The 17,523-nt window shown below is 44.8% G+C and overlaps 1 protein-coding gene across 8 annotated transcripts in view; it reads left to right on the top strand.

The window, feature by feature from the left end:
* The window catches only part of LOC306788264 (unconventional myosin-XVIIIa-like), a 59,496-nt gene that overhangs the window by 26,193 nt on the left and 15,780 nt on the right, over positions 1-17,523 (top strand). For all 8 annotated transcript variants that reach the window (XM_079283712.1, XM_079283713.1, XM_079283710.1 and 5 more), the window contains 19 exons: positions 93-179; positions 1,896-2,034; positions 2,734-2,893; positions 2,972-3,158; positions 3,998-4,223; positions 4,366-4,475; positions 5,503-5,568; positions 7,041-7,169; positions 12,039-12,182; positions 12,394-12,483; positions 12,604-12,723; positions 12,827-12,941; positions 14,121-14,248; positions 14,425-14,579; positions 15,659-15,782; positions 15,906-16,106; positions 16,377-16,487; positions 16,918-17,022; positions 17,213-17,359. In XM_079283712.1, coding sequence (XP_079139838.1) covers positions 93-179; positions 1,896-2,034; positions 2,734-2,893; positions 2,972-3,158; positions 3,998-4,223; positions 4,366-4,475; positions 5,503-5,568; positions 7,041-7,169; positions 12,039-12,182; positions 12,394-12,483; positions 12,604-12,723; positions 12,827-12,941; positions 14,121-14,248; positions 14,425-14,579; positions 15,659-15,782; positions 15,906-16,106; positions 16,377-16,487; positions 16,918-17,022; positions 17,213-17,359 — 2,544 coding nt within the window. The remainder of the gene's footprint in view (positions 1-92; positions 180-1,895; positions 2,035-2,733; positions 2,894-2,971; positions 3,159-3,997; positions 4,224-4,365; positions 4,476-5,502; positions 5,569-7,040; positions 7,170-12,038; positions 12,183-12,393; positions 12,484-12,603; positions 12,724-12,826; positions 12,942-14,120; positions 14,249-14,424; positions 14,580-15,658; positions 15,783-15,905; positions 16,107-16,376; positions 16,488-16,917; positions 17,023-17,212; positions 17,360-17,523) is intronic.

The raw sequence follows: 17,523 nt of genomic DNA, 5'->3' as shown, positions 1-17,523 counted from the left end.
CCAAAAAACCCCAACACTCTTTAAATCTGCTGTTTCTTTGATTTCACATCCTCACAAGTCGTTAAAGAGCCAATCTGCCTGTCGTCCTTCAGGAGAACATCGAGCTTGCCTTAGATGACACGGAGCCCAGCACTTCCCTGTCTGTAGCAGTGGTAGACCAAGCCTCAAGCCAAGCGCTGGTAAGTTCAGTGTCTCCATGTGTCGGTTGTCTTCATCTTCATCTCTGGCTCACATTTCTGGGTATTTTCATGCATAAATCTGCAGTCTTTGATGATTCATTTTCACAGGGTTATCTGAATCTTCCTTTTTCAATCAACAATAAATGCCATCTTTTAGCATAGGATGTTTTTTCCTCGTGCAAGTTTTGAAATATTGAAAGGTGTTTGGCAGAGGCTCAAACAGGAGGGTAGGAGCGGGAACAGAAAGGTTATAGAATTGACATTAAGAAAGAAAATCGATGTTTGGCCTCCGCAGCCTGTGATCTGCACCATGGAAACAGAAATGGCAGAGTTTGAAGAGTCATAGATCACTTTGGTATAATTCCAATGTGTTCTCTTTGAGTGCTTTGCTTTTTATAGGGTCCACTGTCCAGTGGGAATGTCATCAGAAGAAATTGAACTGTAGTATATTCCTCTGAAAACCAAAGGGGAAGAAACATAGATCCATCAAAGTCATTTCTAAAGTCAACTTTAAAGATCCGCTGCTCAGAATGAAAAGACAGTTTGATTATTTCTTTTTCTCAACTCACACACATATTCATTTTGTTTCTTCTGTTGTAGCTCAGATGTCCGTTATCGCAAACAGCCTTAACGCTCAATTCATTGCCTCGTCGTTGTCATATGTCTCCTCCAAACTGATACTCTGTGTTGTATTTGAAGTCGGCGCTGTGTGCACTGCTGATAAGGATGTCTCCAGTGTAACTTCCTGATAGCTGATAAAAACATTTTTTTTGGTTTTTGTGAGTTTGGTTGCCCAAGCTCCCGGGCTGGATTCAGGCGTCAGCCGTGATGCCAACGGAGCCGGCTGCCTCAGTGTGGAGATCAATCTCCCTGGAGCTCATTGTCATCCACAGAACAACAGTGGCTTATTTCATCATCTAAACTTATAGGACTCTGGCAAAAGTTTAAGAGCAAAAATAGAAATAAACAGTATGCTTTTAAAATGTACTGTAAAGCTGCACTGCCCAATAACACGTACTTGTTATTTGTCGTACATGGACACAACAAGAACCTTTCCCATGCACTTATTCCATGATCACTGCCGGAGTGGGTTTTATTTCCTTCTCTGTGCTCACACTAATTGTAATACTCATTGTATTACTTTTTAATCCCCCCCCACTCTCCATATTCATGAGCTCTTTTTTGTTTCCATTTCGAGGATGAGGAAAAGCTAAATTGATTACGCCATTATCGCAGCAACTGCTGGAGGGTGCAGAGACCGCAAATTCTTTTGAAACTTTAATTTCGGATGCTAGTTGTGCTATCGGGCCTGTCGCAACCGGCTCAGACATGGTAAAAACATGCAGCGCCACTTTTACTGACATTTAGTAGAAAATATTCAAGGGAACACTGACTATAGGAGGCCAGCTCTCAGAATCCTTCACAAGTAGCAGTATGTTTTAAGTACCCAGAAAGTGGATGAACAATAAAACCTGAAACACCCTCCGATTTATTCATGTCCTTGTGGCAAGGTGGTGTGTCAACGTGTAAGGGACTGTTGGTAAAACAATCCTTTTGAGTCAAATTGATCAAATGGAAAGTTAGCTGAAGGTACAGTGATCATGGCAGTCTTGGGGAGATGTTTTTCTACTCTTGTGTCATTGTTTGACGGTAAAACAGAGCATTTTGCGTCCCCGTCATGATTGCACTAAGGAGCTGTGACCGTTTATTCGACAGGTACGGACGGTGCGAACAGATGAGGCTCGAGGCCTGCTGTGGCTGATGGAGGAGGAGGCCCTGCAGCCCGGAGGGTCAGAGGAAACCCTGTTGGGACGTCTCTTTAGCTACTACGGACCTGCTGAGGGCGAGAGCAAAGGCAAGGAGAGGACAGACACACTTGAAGCTAATACAACAGCCTTTAGTGTACAGAAATTGACTGGCAACTCTTATTTTAAAGGATTCCAGTCGACCTTTTAAGAAGAAAATAAAAAAGTGAATATTTCATCCAAATGTATTTGATGCCACATTAATATTAATGATGTTGCCAAACCAAATAACGGGGTGCAAATAAACAGGCTTGGTGTTAACTTTCATCAGTTTTTTTTTTGGCACGGAATACTGTGTGCAATGTGTGATCATATGTGAGCGCAGAATCTTTCACATTATTTGCCAACTCTTGGTACAGCTTTAATTTTAGATGAAGATGCATTTTGTCCCAATGTCTGAGACTACAGTTCTCCAGTGAAGACTCTTTTGTGTCACAGTAAACCTTACTGTATCATGCATACAAAATATCCCAACAGAACTCCATAGCATTCTATAAAAGTGTTGTTTCCAAAATTACAAACCAGATTTGAGCGTCTCTGTCTGGTTTATCACCCGTATCTTTTTGATAGTCTACCACAGTTATTACTATCACTGTAAGTGTATGTAGGTTTGTGACAGCATTTACATATACGTAGTAATCAAGACAACCCCTGCATACGACTTTCCTCCTAAAGGAGACTGCTCGTCTCTCTGCGTGTGACGTGCAATGAGCCGGAGAATCTCACGTTGCTTCCTGCGTTCCCATCAGGTCACACTTTCCTCCTGAAGAGTGAAAAGGATCATCATTTCCTGCTGGGCCACAGTCACGGGACTGACTGGGTGGAGTACGATGCCTGCGGGTGGCTGAACTACGCCAAGCAGAATCCAGCGTCTACCAACGCCACAAGCCTGCTGCGGGACTCCCAAAAGTAAGCGTCACACATGCATGGAGGAGGTGGGGGGAGTTTTAGACCAGACTTGAGGCTGAAGTAGTGCATCTGTTGCAGGAAGATCATCAGCTCGTTGTTCACGAGCCGTGCGGCTGGAGCCACTGTGCTGTCCGGGTCCATCGCGGGCCTCGAAGGCGTTTCCCAGCTGTCCTTGCGACGGGCCACCAGCATGAGGAAGACCTTCACCACAGGGCTGGCTGCCATCAAGAAGAAGTCCTTGTGCATCCAGATCAAGCTTCAAGTGGTGAGAGGAGAGGATGACACGAATCAATCAGACTTTGTTTTTACGCTTTTGTCCACTGTCGAGTTTCAACAACATCATGTGCCCGTACTGCCAAGGACGCTGAGAATCAACATCCCGGTCTGCATCTTTTGTCATTAATCCTGTTTGTGGTGGGAACTTGACAGGTTGATGTGATGAGTAAATCAAGGCTCATCGTTGTGCATTTGTATAGTGGTGTCCTTTGGACACCATAGCCGACACAAATTGCCCTACGCAGCTTCAAATGAAATGGATGGGACGACGGCCAATATTTTGGCTGCGCTCAGAGACGGATTTGAAAATGATATTAGGCCTGGTGTTAGTGTGCTATGAGAACAGCTCTGTCTGCAGCTATTTTGCTTCCAACCCTTCTGCGATACACTTGATTATTATTTATTTTGTGAAAATGAATGTTTCTTTCTTTTTTTAAACACTGTTTTTTTTCTGCTCTACAACATCTGCACATGGCATTGTTATGGCAAATACACAAGGGTTGAGATATGGTTAGGAAAGTTGACCGTGGGGTGTGGACTCAAAACAACAATTCCCACAAATACTGGGCTGTTTGATCCCCAAACCTTGTACGTATAGTAGCAACAACCAGATGACAGGAAAGGGTGAAACACTTTGTGGACAGTGGATTTAACCAGCATGTGACCATGAAATACAAAGTAGTTCCTTAATGTGATACTGTAAGGTGTACGATGTCTGAAACCAATATGTGTAGCATTTGGTTGCTTTATGTAAAGCAGCTAGGCTACTGATTCCATGTAGATAGGCCTGTGGAAGATATTGCATTGCACTGCTCTTTTTTCTTCCAGGATGCTCTCCTTGACATGGTGCGGAGGTCCAGGACTCACTTTGTTCACTGCATATTGCCGAAGGCAGATGCCCTCAAGGCTCTGAGTGGATCCCTGTTCAAAGGAGGGGAATGTGAGTCTCAAGGGGAGACTGGAGATCCCGGCTTAATGCAGCTCGATGTAGCCCTGCTCCGTGCTCAGCTGCGCGGCTCCAAGCTATTGGATGCTCTCCGGATCTACAGGCAAGGTGAGATTACCGCCTATAACTCACATGCTAAGGACGCACATAGAAATACAGACCTCTACTTTCTTTCTTTTTCTCCCAACGTTCCTGTCACACTCCACAAACAATTCCAGGATCTAATGTTGTTCCATGCCGACCGTTACAGGTTACCCCGATCACATGGTGTTCTCGGAGTTCCGGCGGCGCTTTGACGTGCTGGCGCCGCACCTCACCAAGAAGCACGGCAGGAATTACATTGTGAAGGACGAGAAGAGAGTGAGTCAATCAACGAGGGAGGGAAATGTGCAGCTCCGCCAGAGGCCAAGCGCAAGTGAAGATTGATGTTGTTAAGAGGCAGCTTCATTACATCTGCCCCTGGTTTGTCAGCAGTCAACTGACAGAGAAATAAACCCTCATTCATCAGAGCCACTGGAATTATCTAATCAACTTAACCTTATCAGGAACCCCCCCCCCCCCCCTGTTAAAGTGGCAGATCTGTAGTGTGGCTTAATATTTAGAAAGTGCGCTCAAAGCAACAAAATGCCATTCAAGAAGATGTTATTATCTTCTTTTGTCTTAAATGTATAAATAATGATTGGACCTCTGCGAGAGAAGCCTTGGTTGAAGTGCAGTGGAAACAAATATAAAAGTTAGTTTTTTGAGAGGAATGAGAGCGAGTGAAAGAATGAGGTTGACGGGAGAGAAAAGCTCTTTTCCCCCTGTGTCCCTGTTTTGTGGCTGAGTTTCTGTGGAAACGCTGGCAAACAAAAGCCCCTCAGTGCTCGTGGCAAACCTCTCCTGGTGTAATCTAGATGTGGTCTTTCAGGCTGGAGGCTGGAGTAGAGAGAGGCGGCTGAGACAACAATGCACCTACAGCACACGGGCATGTGGATGGACAGGGAGAGGCTCCAGGCTGGCTGATGGTGTACCTCTGCATCGACAATGTGCGTTCAAAGCTGCAACAGGGCCGAGACCACAGAGGGGGTCGTGAGGAATATGCCAGGAGCAGGTGGATTATGAGGGGGACAGGTCGTAATTGCGTTGTAGCTGAGAGGTTCTAATGAGCCAAACTTTTCCTGTGCTTACTGAATTCCTTTCAAAACAAAAGTCCAGCTGGGAATGGATGCGAGAGAAGAAGGGGGGGGGGCGGCACAGCGCAGCGCTGTGACATTAGTTCAGCATGGCAACTGAGAGCTGTGGACTACTGAAGTGTTGTGGTGTCAGTAGAAGTTCCCCCTGGATGCAGCAGTTGAAAGACTAAGCGTGTGTTTTTTCTTTGTGTACATGTGTGCCTTTACTCCAGGCGGTGGAGGAGCTACTGGAGTCCTTGGATTTGGAGAAGAGCTGCTACCACATGGGTCTCAGTAGGGTAAGTCATGCCGCCGCATGTCAAACGACTACAACAGCTTTAAAACGATTGAATAAACCGTTGCTGTAAATCGCTGCCAGTTTGACTCCTCTCAAAGCTCTAAGCAGATAGCTGCAGTGCAAGGCTCTCTTTGTCCTTGTATGTTTTTTATTTAAAAAGACACTTCACTGTCTGGGGGCGGGAGTGTGTCTTTCATTACACCTGTCCCTCCTTGAGGTTTTCTTTGTCATCCTGTTTTTTGGAAAGCTGCCAAGCCTTTCCCCTTCTTTCAGTCGTGTAGCCAGTGGCAACCCGAGAGACATTTCTCCACCCTGCCCGACTGCAATTCTCTCTTTCTTTTCAGGTCATTAGAGCAAATTCTCGCAACTGATGGTTCTCTTTGTTTTTCCCCATGACCGTTGTAAAGTAATCACAGTAAACACTGCCTGGCACACTGAGGTCTAATCCTATCAGCCGGAAAGTGGCCATCAGCCAAGAAGGAAATCAAAGGGAACAATAATGTAGAAAACGGTGGAACTTGTGCTCCCAGATATGTGCGCAGGCTGCGCAGGGTTCCTTTTTAAAACACACAACTCGAGAATGGTTCGGAGGCAGCTTCGCATGGAGCCACACTTTGGAGTGTGAAAAGGGCTCAGAAGTAGACGAGCACAGTTGGCCATTCGCAAAGCATGTTAGTGGCATCCTAGCAACCTGGCTCACTTGCATGCCAATTACACCAGCCCCCATGTAACCTTACGCCAGCGGAATCACAGCTTTTTGACAGCCATTAGAGATGGCCACGTGTCTGAAAAACAGCACAGCCAAAGACATCTTTACAAAGTACTGCATGCGCCTGATGATGACAAATGGCTTCTGCTCTGGCCTCCACGAAGCAATTTGAAAGGTAATATTCACTGATGTCATTGAATGCATCGCTCCTCCCAACTGGTTTGCAGATTCCCCGCCTTCAGCTGCTCCATCATTTCCAGCGTCGGCTTTGTTAACAAATCGCATATGGATTTGGTCATTTGTAAAGCAGTGGGACTTGTGCAGAGAGACCTTGGGTGGAAACAGTCCGTCATCAATCTATTTTAACAGCTTGCCGCCATCATAGCTGGAATGCATTCACAGTGCCCAATCCCTCTGAGGCCGGTGGGGTGATCTGCTTTATATCGGCTGTTTACCTGTGTTTTACCTTTGGCCTAGATTAGACACAGACAAGGCTGATTGTCCGAGATAATAACTTAATCACAGCTTTCACACTTAGATAAGACTCACTTGTCCGTGGATTACACTGCCTCTTATTGATGAACTGCTTCAGTGCACTTATTTACTTATTTTTCTTTTTTTTTAAACTCTGTTCTGTTTATATTTTGCTCTAAAGTGCTGCCTCTAAATCCAATTCCCCCCTGGCTAAAATAAGCGTTACACAATCTCTCACTCATTTTGTCCATCGCTAACAAGTTAATTTGGTTTCATGTGTTTTGTTCCAGTTGTTCTTCAGAGCCGGCACCTTGGCCAAGCTGGAGGAGCAGAGGGATGAGCAGACCAAGCGTAATCTCACCCTGTTCCAAGCTGCCTGTAGGGGCCACCTGGCACGGCAAGCCTTCAAGAAGAGGAAGGTAGGAAAAGACGTCACACGAGACGAACGGCTTAGTCTTTAATTAAAGTTAGTCTCAGCCCGAAACACCAAAGGTGTTGACATTTAAACTGAATTATTGATCACTTGATCACGATCAAGTTTCAAATGCAAAAAGGCATTTGATGCTTGCAAAATTGAACAAAGTAAGGTCCATCAATCAAGGTCCATTTAGCTGCTTAGCTCTTTTTTTAAAATTAGGTAGGTGGAGAATGAATGGAATGGCCCCAGAGGCCTTGTTCCCTACGACTCCACCAGGAGTTGAGAGTTCCTTGTTCACAGCTAATTTTAGTGCATGTTAGCTCTGCTCTTTGGGTGGATCCAACCTGCCCCGCTGCAAATCTTCAACTAATTATAAACCTGTTCTCTAAATCTGTTGCCCTCTCCTCCGTACCTCCTGTTCGGTAATCCGTCCAATCAGCTCTCCCAGGGGGCAATTTGAAAGAGACCCGTCCACTTTCTGTTACGTTTTATCAAAACTGCTCCTCTTGAGTGCAGCCTTATCAAACATACTGCTGACTCACACACCCATCTGCTCCGCCCATCTTCCATCTCTCTCCCAGCATGTGATGGGTCCATCTCTCTGGACCTCATACATGTCCCCCTGTGATGTATGGGGCCCCACAGTGCTTCTCCCTCTCTGGGATTACTATTTAAGTGAATGTGCCGCTTCAGCTGGCTAGTGATGAACCAGCAGAAACGGAATCAAAATCGCTGCTCTCCTTCCAGTATTACATGCTGGTAGTGAGCAGATATCATATATATGATGCCAGTAAAACTATGAAATTGTCATCTTTGCAATGAGGTAAATCAATATGACCTTTTATATTACTGGACTTCCAGCTCTCTTCTGTTACTGTTTCTACCACAAGTCGAGTCTGAGTAATGTAAAATGTGGAACCAAGAGAGGCCAATGTATTTTCTTTATTTGGTTCACAGGTCATTATTCACACAGTGAAGCAGGCTAAGAGCCCGGTGATTCATAATCTGTGAGGACGACAAGTAAATCAACAGCGAGGAACCATTCAAAATTGCTAGGCAACTGTGCAATTACAGAAGTCATGAGCAAAGATGCAGTGTTTTTCCCCTCTGCCCCCATGTGCCCCTTATTTCCTGCAAATACATCCTTAATAGAGAGATAAATTCATGATTTCTTGTAATTTCATTGCTCTTAAACTCAATGTTACATACAATTATGACTGTGACAGCAGATTCTATCAACTCAGGGGGATGTAGTGTAGAGGCTTATTCAAACTGTGCACATGATTATGCACGTTGCTTTCATGGTCATGGTGTTTTTTCTTTCCTTTCAAAAATCACTAAGTTCAATTCAGTCACAAAACCTTGCCTACCTCCAGCAGGACAATCAAAAAGTAAATGCAGCAGAGCCCACATACTAACACAAATATCTCTCATATCTATAGATTTCCAATTGAAGGACCAGTTGTGATACTTAAATAATAATAGAGAGAGTCAGATGATGGCATGTTGTCATGTCTGTATGTTAAATATCAAGCTACTATCAACAACCAGCTGTCAAGCAGCTGGTACTCTTGGGTTCGCACAAACACTGGAAACAGGGGGAAACAATTAGTCTGGTCCTGTCCAAAAGTAGCAAAGTCTGCCTCCGTACAACCTTTCACAGTGTGTTTTCAGTTCATGAAAGTTAGTTGGAACATTTGGGTCGCCTAAAAATGTCTCATTCAGCGTTCGGTTGTACTTAGCTCCTTCCACTCATGTCACTTCTGGTTGCAAAAAACCAAGATGGTGACGGCCAAAATGCTCAAGTCCAGGCTTCAAAGTGGCATTCCACAAACAAATGGGTGAGACTACGTCCACTTCTTGTATCGAGTCTATATTCCAAACATGCAGCCCAGTCTGAGTGAGTGTCAGGCACAGCTCAGTGCAGCTATTCACTGCATTAGAATAATCCAATCGTGCATTATCGAACTCCAGTCTTTCCAATAATGGAACGGCCTATCATCTGAAGCCCTCTAAAAGTGTTAATAACATTCTTAGGTCGGTATCTGCAGTCAAGTGTCAGACTGAGATGTGAAAATGCGTGCTGAGGAGAAACCAGCAGTGAGGAGCAGTGCCAAGTCTAGATTTCCTTGATTTCTCCTTTTTTCACCTACTGCTCAAGCGACCACAGTACGCTGGATTTATTACACGTCTCTCTTCTTGCAATGATTACCCGAAACGCTATTATAATTTTTTTCCCGCTGAATCTCATTCTGCTTGTATTATTCCTGATTCAATTTGTCGACACCAGATTAATGGAACAGAAGCAGGACTGTGGAGTGATTTTCATCTCTGCTTCTCTCCATGATTCACAGAGTGTGTTGCTGTTCAATCTTAGAATAATCATCACGTAATACGGTTCACTTGCACCTCTGCTGTTACCCTTTCATCCCTTTGGGAATATTGATTGGGCTCCATTGCCTCTTGCACTGATTTGAAGTATCCCGTTTTAGCAGGTCCAGTCGATGATACTGCGCCTCTGGAACAGTGCGGATGTGTTCTGGTGAAGCCTCTCCGACACTTCCTGGTCGATGTACATGGATGTGACAGACGGTCACCAGTTCCCTTGATTGATAGTCCCTGGCATGTTAACCTTGTGAAGCTGTGCCAAGCCCATGTGACATTAAATGACAAAACCATAATTTTTCTTGTGTTTTAACCCCCCCCCCCCCCCCCCCCTCTCGTTCAACTGTCAACTGCTTCCTCAAGGGGACAACCTGACATTTTAAAAGTCTGTTATTTTCCCTCAGCTGGCACTCGCCGCATTGGGGGTTTTGTCCTTCAGGTACCCTACAGATGTTTATATTTCTTCTTTTTGTTTTTTTTAGTGATTTGCTTTGAAATCTTTGTAAAGCAGCAATCATAAGCTAGCTTTAGCCTTCTCATACTATACCTACTCATTGCAACTGTGCTCACTGAATTATATAAACCTTTATCAGACAGAGATGCAGGATATCTCATTCATTTGAAACATGCAAAGTTCCCATCGTTCCATAACAAACATGAATACCTCCCGTTGTAAAGGCGTAGCTAGGCTCTGCATTGGTGTAAGTTACATTTCTATAAATAGTGTGTGCCCATTACACGTTGGTGTAAGTCAAAGCTTACCCCTCATTGTCAATATACTGTACTTAGGAAGCCCATACATCCTCTGAACGGCCAAGGTCTGTAGTTTAGTGGTTGTAAAGTTTCATGAAGCTGTGATGATTATCTTAGTGGTCACAACAGGTCATTTTATAGAAGACGTTTATCTAGTCATCCCCAATTTAAGCAATTCCAAGACTGTTCTGGGACCCCAGAATGCAGAAATATTCAAATACACCATTTTGAGAATACGACTGCATGCAAAAAAATGCTTATGCATACTGTATATGAAGGGAAGACTTGTGGCAGCCCACAGAACCTATTTTCAGTCAGATATCTTGAGATCACAGTTCAAGGGACCCCTTCATAAATTGCGAGGCCAAAATGTAGCCCAATTTTGCAGCGTTCTTCAGCCCCCTTCCCGACAAGCTAGCGTGGACTGGTTGGCACCAATGGATTCATTAAATGTAGGTTGTGTAGTTTTGCATATCCTCCCTCTATAGCTTCAAGAACGAACCCGCTACAGTCTCTTAAAGACAGTGAGGTTGTTTCATGTTGAAGAAGTCCTCAGGAACTGAGCATGAATGTTTGCTTCAGAAGTGGCGCTGCAGTCATATATACATTGCAGCACTCAGATGTCTGACATATGTACAGACATGCCTGCATGCACATACATGCACACACACTGACACAGATTGTGATTTTCAACTCTCATGGAAATGTAGAACATCAAGGGAGAAAACAGAAAAACGCTTTAGTCATAATCTTGGCTTCACAAGCCTAATTCCCATCTCGTACGTCTCACAGCTGTCACGCCCTCTTAATGCGATGTGAATACCAACACGTTTATCCACGGTGTTCATGTAGTATACTCTTTTGTTTGTTTTCTATTCAGTTCAGACTAAATATGACAAGTGAGACCTGTTTGAGGCTTCTGTCAGAGATGCGCTGGCATTCTGCTCCATGTTGAGGCTTTCACTGTGTGACGAATCCTAATTGGACATAGACGGTACCTTCAGGGCGAAATGTGCCTGATGCCGAGAATTGCGTTGCTCTAATTGGGTTTGCCCATAATCTGCTGCTGCTGGAGAGCCTCATGCATAAGCAGCATGGAAATCGTGTAATACTTGGAATTATCTGCCAACATGTTTGATTTAATTAATCCAGGCTTCCAGCCTTGGAACACATTCTGCAGAAACTCTCCAGAGGAGGCTGGCAAGTCCCGGGTTAGCTGCGGGAGCCCATACACAGGCAATATAGCATAAGAATGAGGAGCGAAATGTTTGTCAAATATTGTTCTTCGGAGGCGAGGATGATATCGCAACAACACATAACATTTATTCCACTGGGTAATTAAGATTTTCCTTGTTGTCTGGCATTGTTTCATGGCCCCCTGGACACTGCCGCCCTGTGATTTCTGTCCATTACGTTATCTCTTTCTATACACTGCATTTAACACCATGTACTGCGCAAATTGCAGCAGTAAAGCTTGTATTATCTCATTTGTCTTAATTGGGAAGCACTTATTTCTATTGGAAGATCAATTTACAGATACAGCTACAAGTGATTACATTAAAATCGCGCTACCACCGACTCAATCTCTGTATCTCTATGTGTGTGTACACTACAAAGCCACCGTTAGCTAGCTGAAAGAAAAAAGTCACAAAAAACACACGTGGTCCCAGATGTGCTCCTGTTTGGTGACGTTTTCTCCCTGTGTGTGTGTGTGTGTGTGTGTGTCTTTTAGATTCAGGATCTAGCGATCCGTTGCCTCCAGAAAAACATCAAGAAGAACCGCGGCGTGAAGCACTGGCCGTGGTGGAAGCTCTTCACCACAGTCCAGCCCCTCATTAAGGTCCAGCTCACTGAGGAGCAGATGCGAGGCAAAGACGTGAGGAGGCCTTTCTGTGTGATGCACCCCAACACCGATAGATCCCTCTACCTGTCAGACAGCCTCTAGTCCCCTTTAATGACGCACTGCCCGCCACTGGCGCATGGAACTTCCTGTTATTCATTTTTGATGTCTCTTGCGACACTTAATATTTCACAGTTTTGCCTGTTACATTACACGTAAGTTATATAGGCTACGTTCTGTACCACAGGAGGAGATACAGCAGCAGAAATCGAAGCTGGAGAAAGTGGAGAAAGAGCGGAACGAGCTGAGACTGAACACTGATCGATTGGAGAGCAAGGTGGGTCCCTTCGCCTGTGGCAATGCATGCTGGGATGACGGTGTTTAAGAGCGGGTATTATATTTTGTAGTTTTGTGTTACACCGTGTCTGTGTGTGTATGTGTGTGTGTTTGTGTCCAGATCTCAGAATTGTTGGCAGAACTGGCTGATGAGAGAAGCACCAGTGAGTCAGCATCCCAGATGCTGGAGACAGAGACTTCAGAGAGACTCCGCCTTGAGAAGGACATGAAGGATCTACAGGCACATACACACTTATATAAACTCACATTGTGATATTTCAGAAAAACTAATTCCAATGTCAGTGTGACATTTTTTGATTGGTGTACGAACGTGTGCATTCCAGGCCAAGTTTGACGCCATGAAGAAACAATTAGATTCACAGGAGATGGAGGTGATGGAAGCTCGGCTCATGAAAACGTCAGAGCTCAACGGCGAGATGGACGACGACGACGATGCTGGTTAGTCGAGCTACGAACCGCTCGTCCTCACTTGCAGCCTGACACCCGAGACTGTCATCTCTCCGTGCGGTTCATTTTATGCCCAAGACAATTGAGAAAGAAAACTTTTTCTCTCTCTTTGGAATCCCAATCTTGGTCATCAGTGCTTTCACACATTTGTTTTAAATTCCCAAATTAATTGGCCCTTGTGACATTTGCAGCAGCTTACCAAGACCTGCCTAATGGGCATGTCAGCTCAGGGCAGAAGCATAATTTACTGAGCGCTCATACCAGCGTTACGTGCACAGTTTTAAAATATCTCCCCTATACTAATTGTAGCTGCGGGAATTAGCGGCTTTGTTCGACTGTTTCAGCGGGAGACATGGCAGCGAGACTTGGTCACATCTCGCATAATGCTGTTAAGTATATTTCCCAAGTTTGGGATTTACCGCTAGGGGATTAAGATGTTCGCTCCCAGGCATACAACTAATGCCTGTTGCTGATTGGTCTGCACCTGCTGTGAAAGAGAGCTCCCGCTGAGAGCATATTGTCCACCCCCCCCCCCCCCCCCCCCAACCTCGGTAGACAAGCCATTACAGAGCACATCAGAATTCTTAGAAAATAATCGTTGGGATCAGAGCCGGTGGTCCCGCAAGTTGTCATTATGCTATATATATGCTAATGAGCAGCACTGATGGAGGAGCCGGTGTTGCTATGTGAAGGAGAAATGGACAGCCTCTAAAATGATATGGCTTGGAAATGAACCTGAACCTGAATATCCGACTGGCCGCTGTTATGGTACTGATAGCCTCTGACAGCTCCAGAATTAGGGTCGGCTAAGAACTGTGGAAAGTGCCACTTAGCCATGTCCTACTCTAACTACTATTGTGGTGTGCTCTGAATTCTTACCTCAGGTTTATCCGAGATTAGAGCTGAAACGCAAAGGCTGCTTTGTAGTTTCCTGTCGAAGTTTTTGACCTCAAAAGGTCGGGATTTGATGAAAGGCGTTTTAGTTTTCTGAAAGATTTTATTATTTTGGTTCTTGAATCTGATAACCATCACTGGCAGTGTACTCCATAATCCACAGCATCCATCATCACTGAGCTTTTTCCGTCTCTGTACCCTGCTAGACCTGCTTCAAAGGCAGGAGACACCCAAATGTCACAGAGGCAGTTTATGCATTGCATGTCTTCCCTCCAGGAGGCGAGTGGCGGATAAAATACAACCGAGCCATTCGTGAAATGGACTTCACCAAAAAGAAACTCCAGCAGGAGTTTGATGAGAAGTTGGACACAGAGCAGCAGAGCAAAAGACACTTCGAGAGAAGGGCAAGAAACTCTGTTTACGATCCTCAATCATGAAACAAATGATTGATCATTATGTTTGGTTACCACACACTTGTTGCCAGTTATAGAAATGCAACATGCATTGAACTGTCACAAAAAGAAGAATATAAATGTTGTGTGTTTGTTTACATGCGTTTGTGTGTGTGTGCACGCTGCAGCTGGCTGATTTGCAGACGGATAATGAGGATGTGCAGCGCTCTGTGCAGCAGCTGAAGAAGAAGTGCCAGAAGCTGATGGCAGAGCTGCAGGACACCAAGCTTCACCTGGAGGGCCTGCATAGTCGCAACCATGATCTGGAGAAGAAACAGAGGAAGTCAGTAGCAGTTTCTTTGTCTGCCTATCTGTCTGTCCGTCTTTCTTTCATAAACTTCCTTCTTTTCATGTACACATCAATACAGAGAACATATTGCTCTTTTCTCCCTGAAAGGACAGGCGCAGACACGCTGACCCACCCGGCAGAACACTAACGCTTTCTTTAATTTGACTGAGATGTTCTGTAATCTGTGGAATTGCATTAGCTGAGAAAATGACTCAGACTTTAAGCACTTGAGAAGCTACCGCTGTGGCAGAATGTGATCTCTCCCCTGTGGCTAATTGAAGATGCTCTGTGGGTGAAATTATTTTCAGCTACGCTTCAGAGAGAAAAACAGGGAATTACAACGAGCTGACAGCATGAAACACTTAGCTGTTAAGTTCACGAACCATAAGTGTTTCTGTCTCAGACAACTGAATATAAAAACCTTTTGCACATTACAACCCAATTGTAAATTGATTGCTAACGGAAGGGGACAACAGTTGAGCCTGAAATAGAGGTGGCGCTGAACGGATGTTGGGCTCTGTGTCCACGATGGCCTCATAGGCTCAACATCTGCTATGTAGCAGGAGTTAGGGTTCGATATTGAATGCCAATTGATGATGACAAATTACTTGCTACATCTCATGTAGCCTTCTGCAAATTGCCACCATAGACTGTATATAAGCAGTGGACGTACTAGTCACCGATTGGTTTGTGGACTGCCGTTTTGAAGCCTTGAGTTTGACATTTCTGCAGTCGCCATCTTGGTTTTTTGTAACCAGAAGTGACACAACCAATATGTTATAATTAACAAGTTAGAAGTAGGATCATTTTCTCATGGACTTTTACACAATCAGACTTATATTTTACAGCCAGAAGAGTCGGCCCCTATTTGTCATTAGAAATAATGCAAGTTTAAGTTACTTAAGCATTGGCTTCACTTTTTAGAACCAGAGGTTGCCGCCCGATTGGCACTTATTGGCACTTATTACAGATATACAGTTTACTATTATGCTAAATTGTTCAGCCCTTTGGAACCCTACTCTCATGTACAATTACCATTTTGCTAAGAAGTATATTTGTGCTGTGTGTTCCAGATTTGACCTAGAGCAGAACCAGGCTCAGGCTGAGGTACAAAGAGAGAGGCGCCAGAGAGAGAAGCTGGCTCGAGAGAAAGACTTAATGACTGGTGAGATGTTTAACCTCCGCCAGCAGCTGCAGGTAAACCCCTTTACACTACACTATGGCCTCTCTCAGGGACTACATGTCTGGTCGCTCCGCTCTCTATTTGACATAACTGGGCTGGTCCAGATGTGCGTTTCACTGTATCTCTTCCGCCTGCAGGACAAGGACAATGACTTGTGCGCCGTAAATATGAAGGTGCAGCAGCTGGAGGCCGAGCTGCAGGATCTCTCCTCCCAGGAGTCGAAGGATGAAGCCTCGCTGGCCAAGATCAAGAAGCAACTTCGCGACCTCGAGGCCAAGGTGAAAGACCAGGAGGAGGAGCTGGACGAACAGGCTGGAACCATCCAGATGCTGGAGCAGGTAGAGGGCGATGCAGTATGGTGAAATACTTGAGTTTTTACTGCTCAAAGCTGCTTATATCACGCTATTCAGTGTTTCAAGCTCCAAACTGTAATTCTCTAAGTCCCGTAACTTAACAAAAAACTGCCTTCAAAAGGAGCAACATTTTTAGGAAATCATTACATTTGCGTCTCTCATTTGTCACAGATGGTAAAAATCGAATTTTGTATTTTTGTGTGTGTTCTTTTTCATCTTTTCTGCTGTATGTGTGTGTCCCCGTCATGCACTCAGGCTAAGCTGCGGCTTGAGATGGAGATGGAGCGGCAGCGGCAGACCCACTCTAAAGATATTGAGAGTAAGGATGAAGAGGTGGAGGAGATCAGGCATTCCTGCAGTAAGAAGGTGGGTGCTGCTCATTCTCACTCTTACACATTGTGGATATTTTTTTCTGAACATAGCCTCTCTATCTTGAACTGACGATTGATCAGGCCTGGTCAAGGCAGCACTGAGAAACACACATTTGTAATCACAAAAATTCATTGTACTTAGAGTACAACACAGTACATGCATATTAATAACAAAATAAATACAACTTAGAGGAGAAATAGTGCTTGCATTTGTATCTTTATGAAAAATGAAAACTAAAATATCTGCTTTTCAAAGTTGACGGATCTAGAGAGTAGCAGATCGGCTCAGGGGGGGGGATCCATTTGTCTTTGATGTGCGAGAGCAGCCATGTCTAACAGGATGGTCGATGGTGTGTTCTGTCTGACTCTGTTTATCACTGATCATCTGTTTGTGCATCCTGACACTCTGTTCCCGTGTCCTGCAGCTGAAACAGATGGAGGTGCAGCTGGAGGAGGAGTATGAAGACAAGCAGAAAGTGTTGCGTGAGAGACGAGAGCTGGAGTCCAAACTGCTGAGCGCCCAGGACCAGGTACCGCCGTCACTCCGCCTCTGGTCTCTGTCGGCGCGGTTAAGTGTGCACGATTTAGTGTGCACCACTTCTATTTTGATTGGAAAGAAAACTGCTTTGGGGTCTGGAGTGGTGGCGTGGGACTCAGAGGGCGGATAGAAAAACAGAGTTCGTAACAATACTGGCTAGAAAGGTGTGTTTTGTGATCCAGGTGAGCCAGAAGGATGTGGAGACAGAGAAGAGGCTGAAGAAAGACCTGAAGAGAACCAAAGTCCTTCTGGCTGATGCACAGATAATGCTGGACCACCTGAAGAGTAACGCCCCCAGCAAGAGGGAGATCGCCCAATTCAAAAACCAAGTAAACTTAAACCGGTCTCATCCTGATAAAACAAAAACACACACTTCTTGAATTTGATCTGGTCTCAGGCTACAACTACGCCCAGGTTGTTAAATCCTCATTCCTCTGTAATAACCGGGATAGCTCCTTGACCTTGGCTTACTCATGTTTGTCCCTCACCTCCT

This window comes from Melanostigma gelatinosum, assembly GCF_949748355.1.
Source record: "Melanostigma gelatinosum genome assembly, chromosome: 14".
Taxonomy (NCBI): Eukaryota; Metazoa; Chordata; class Actinopteri; order Perciformes; family Zoarcidae; genus Melanostigma; species Melanostigma gelatinosum.
This window is presented reverse-complemented; position numbering and strand designations above follow the sequence as displayed.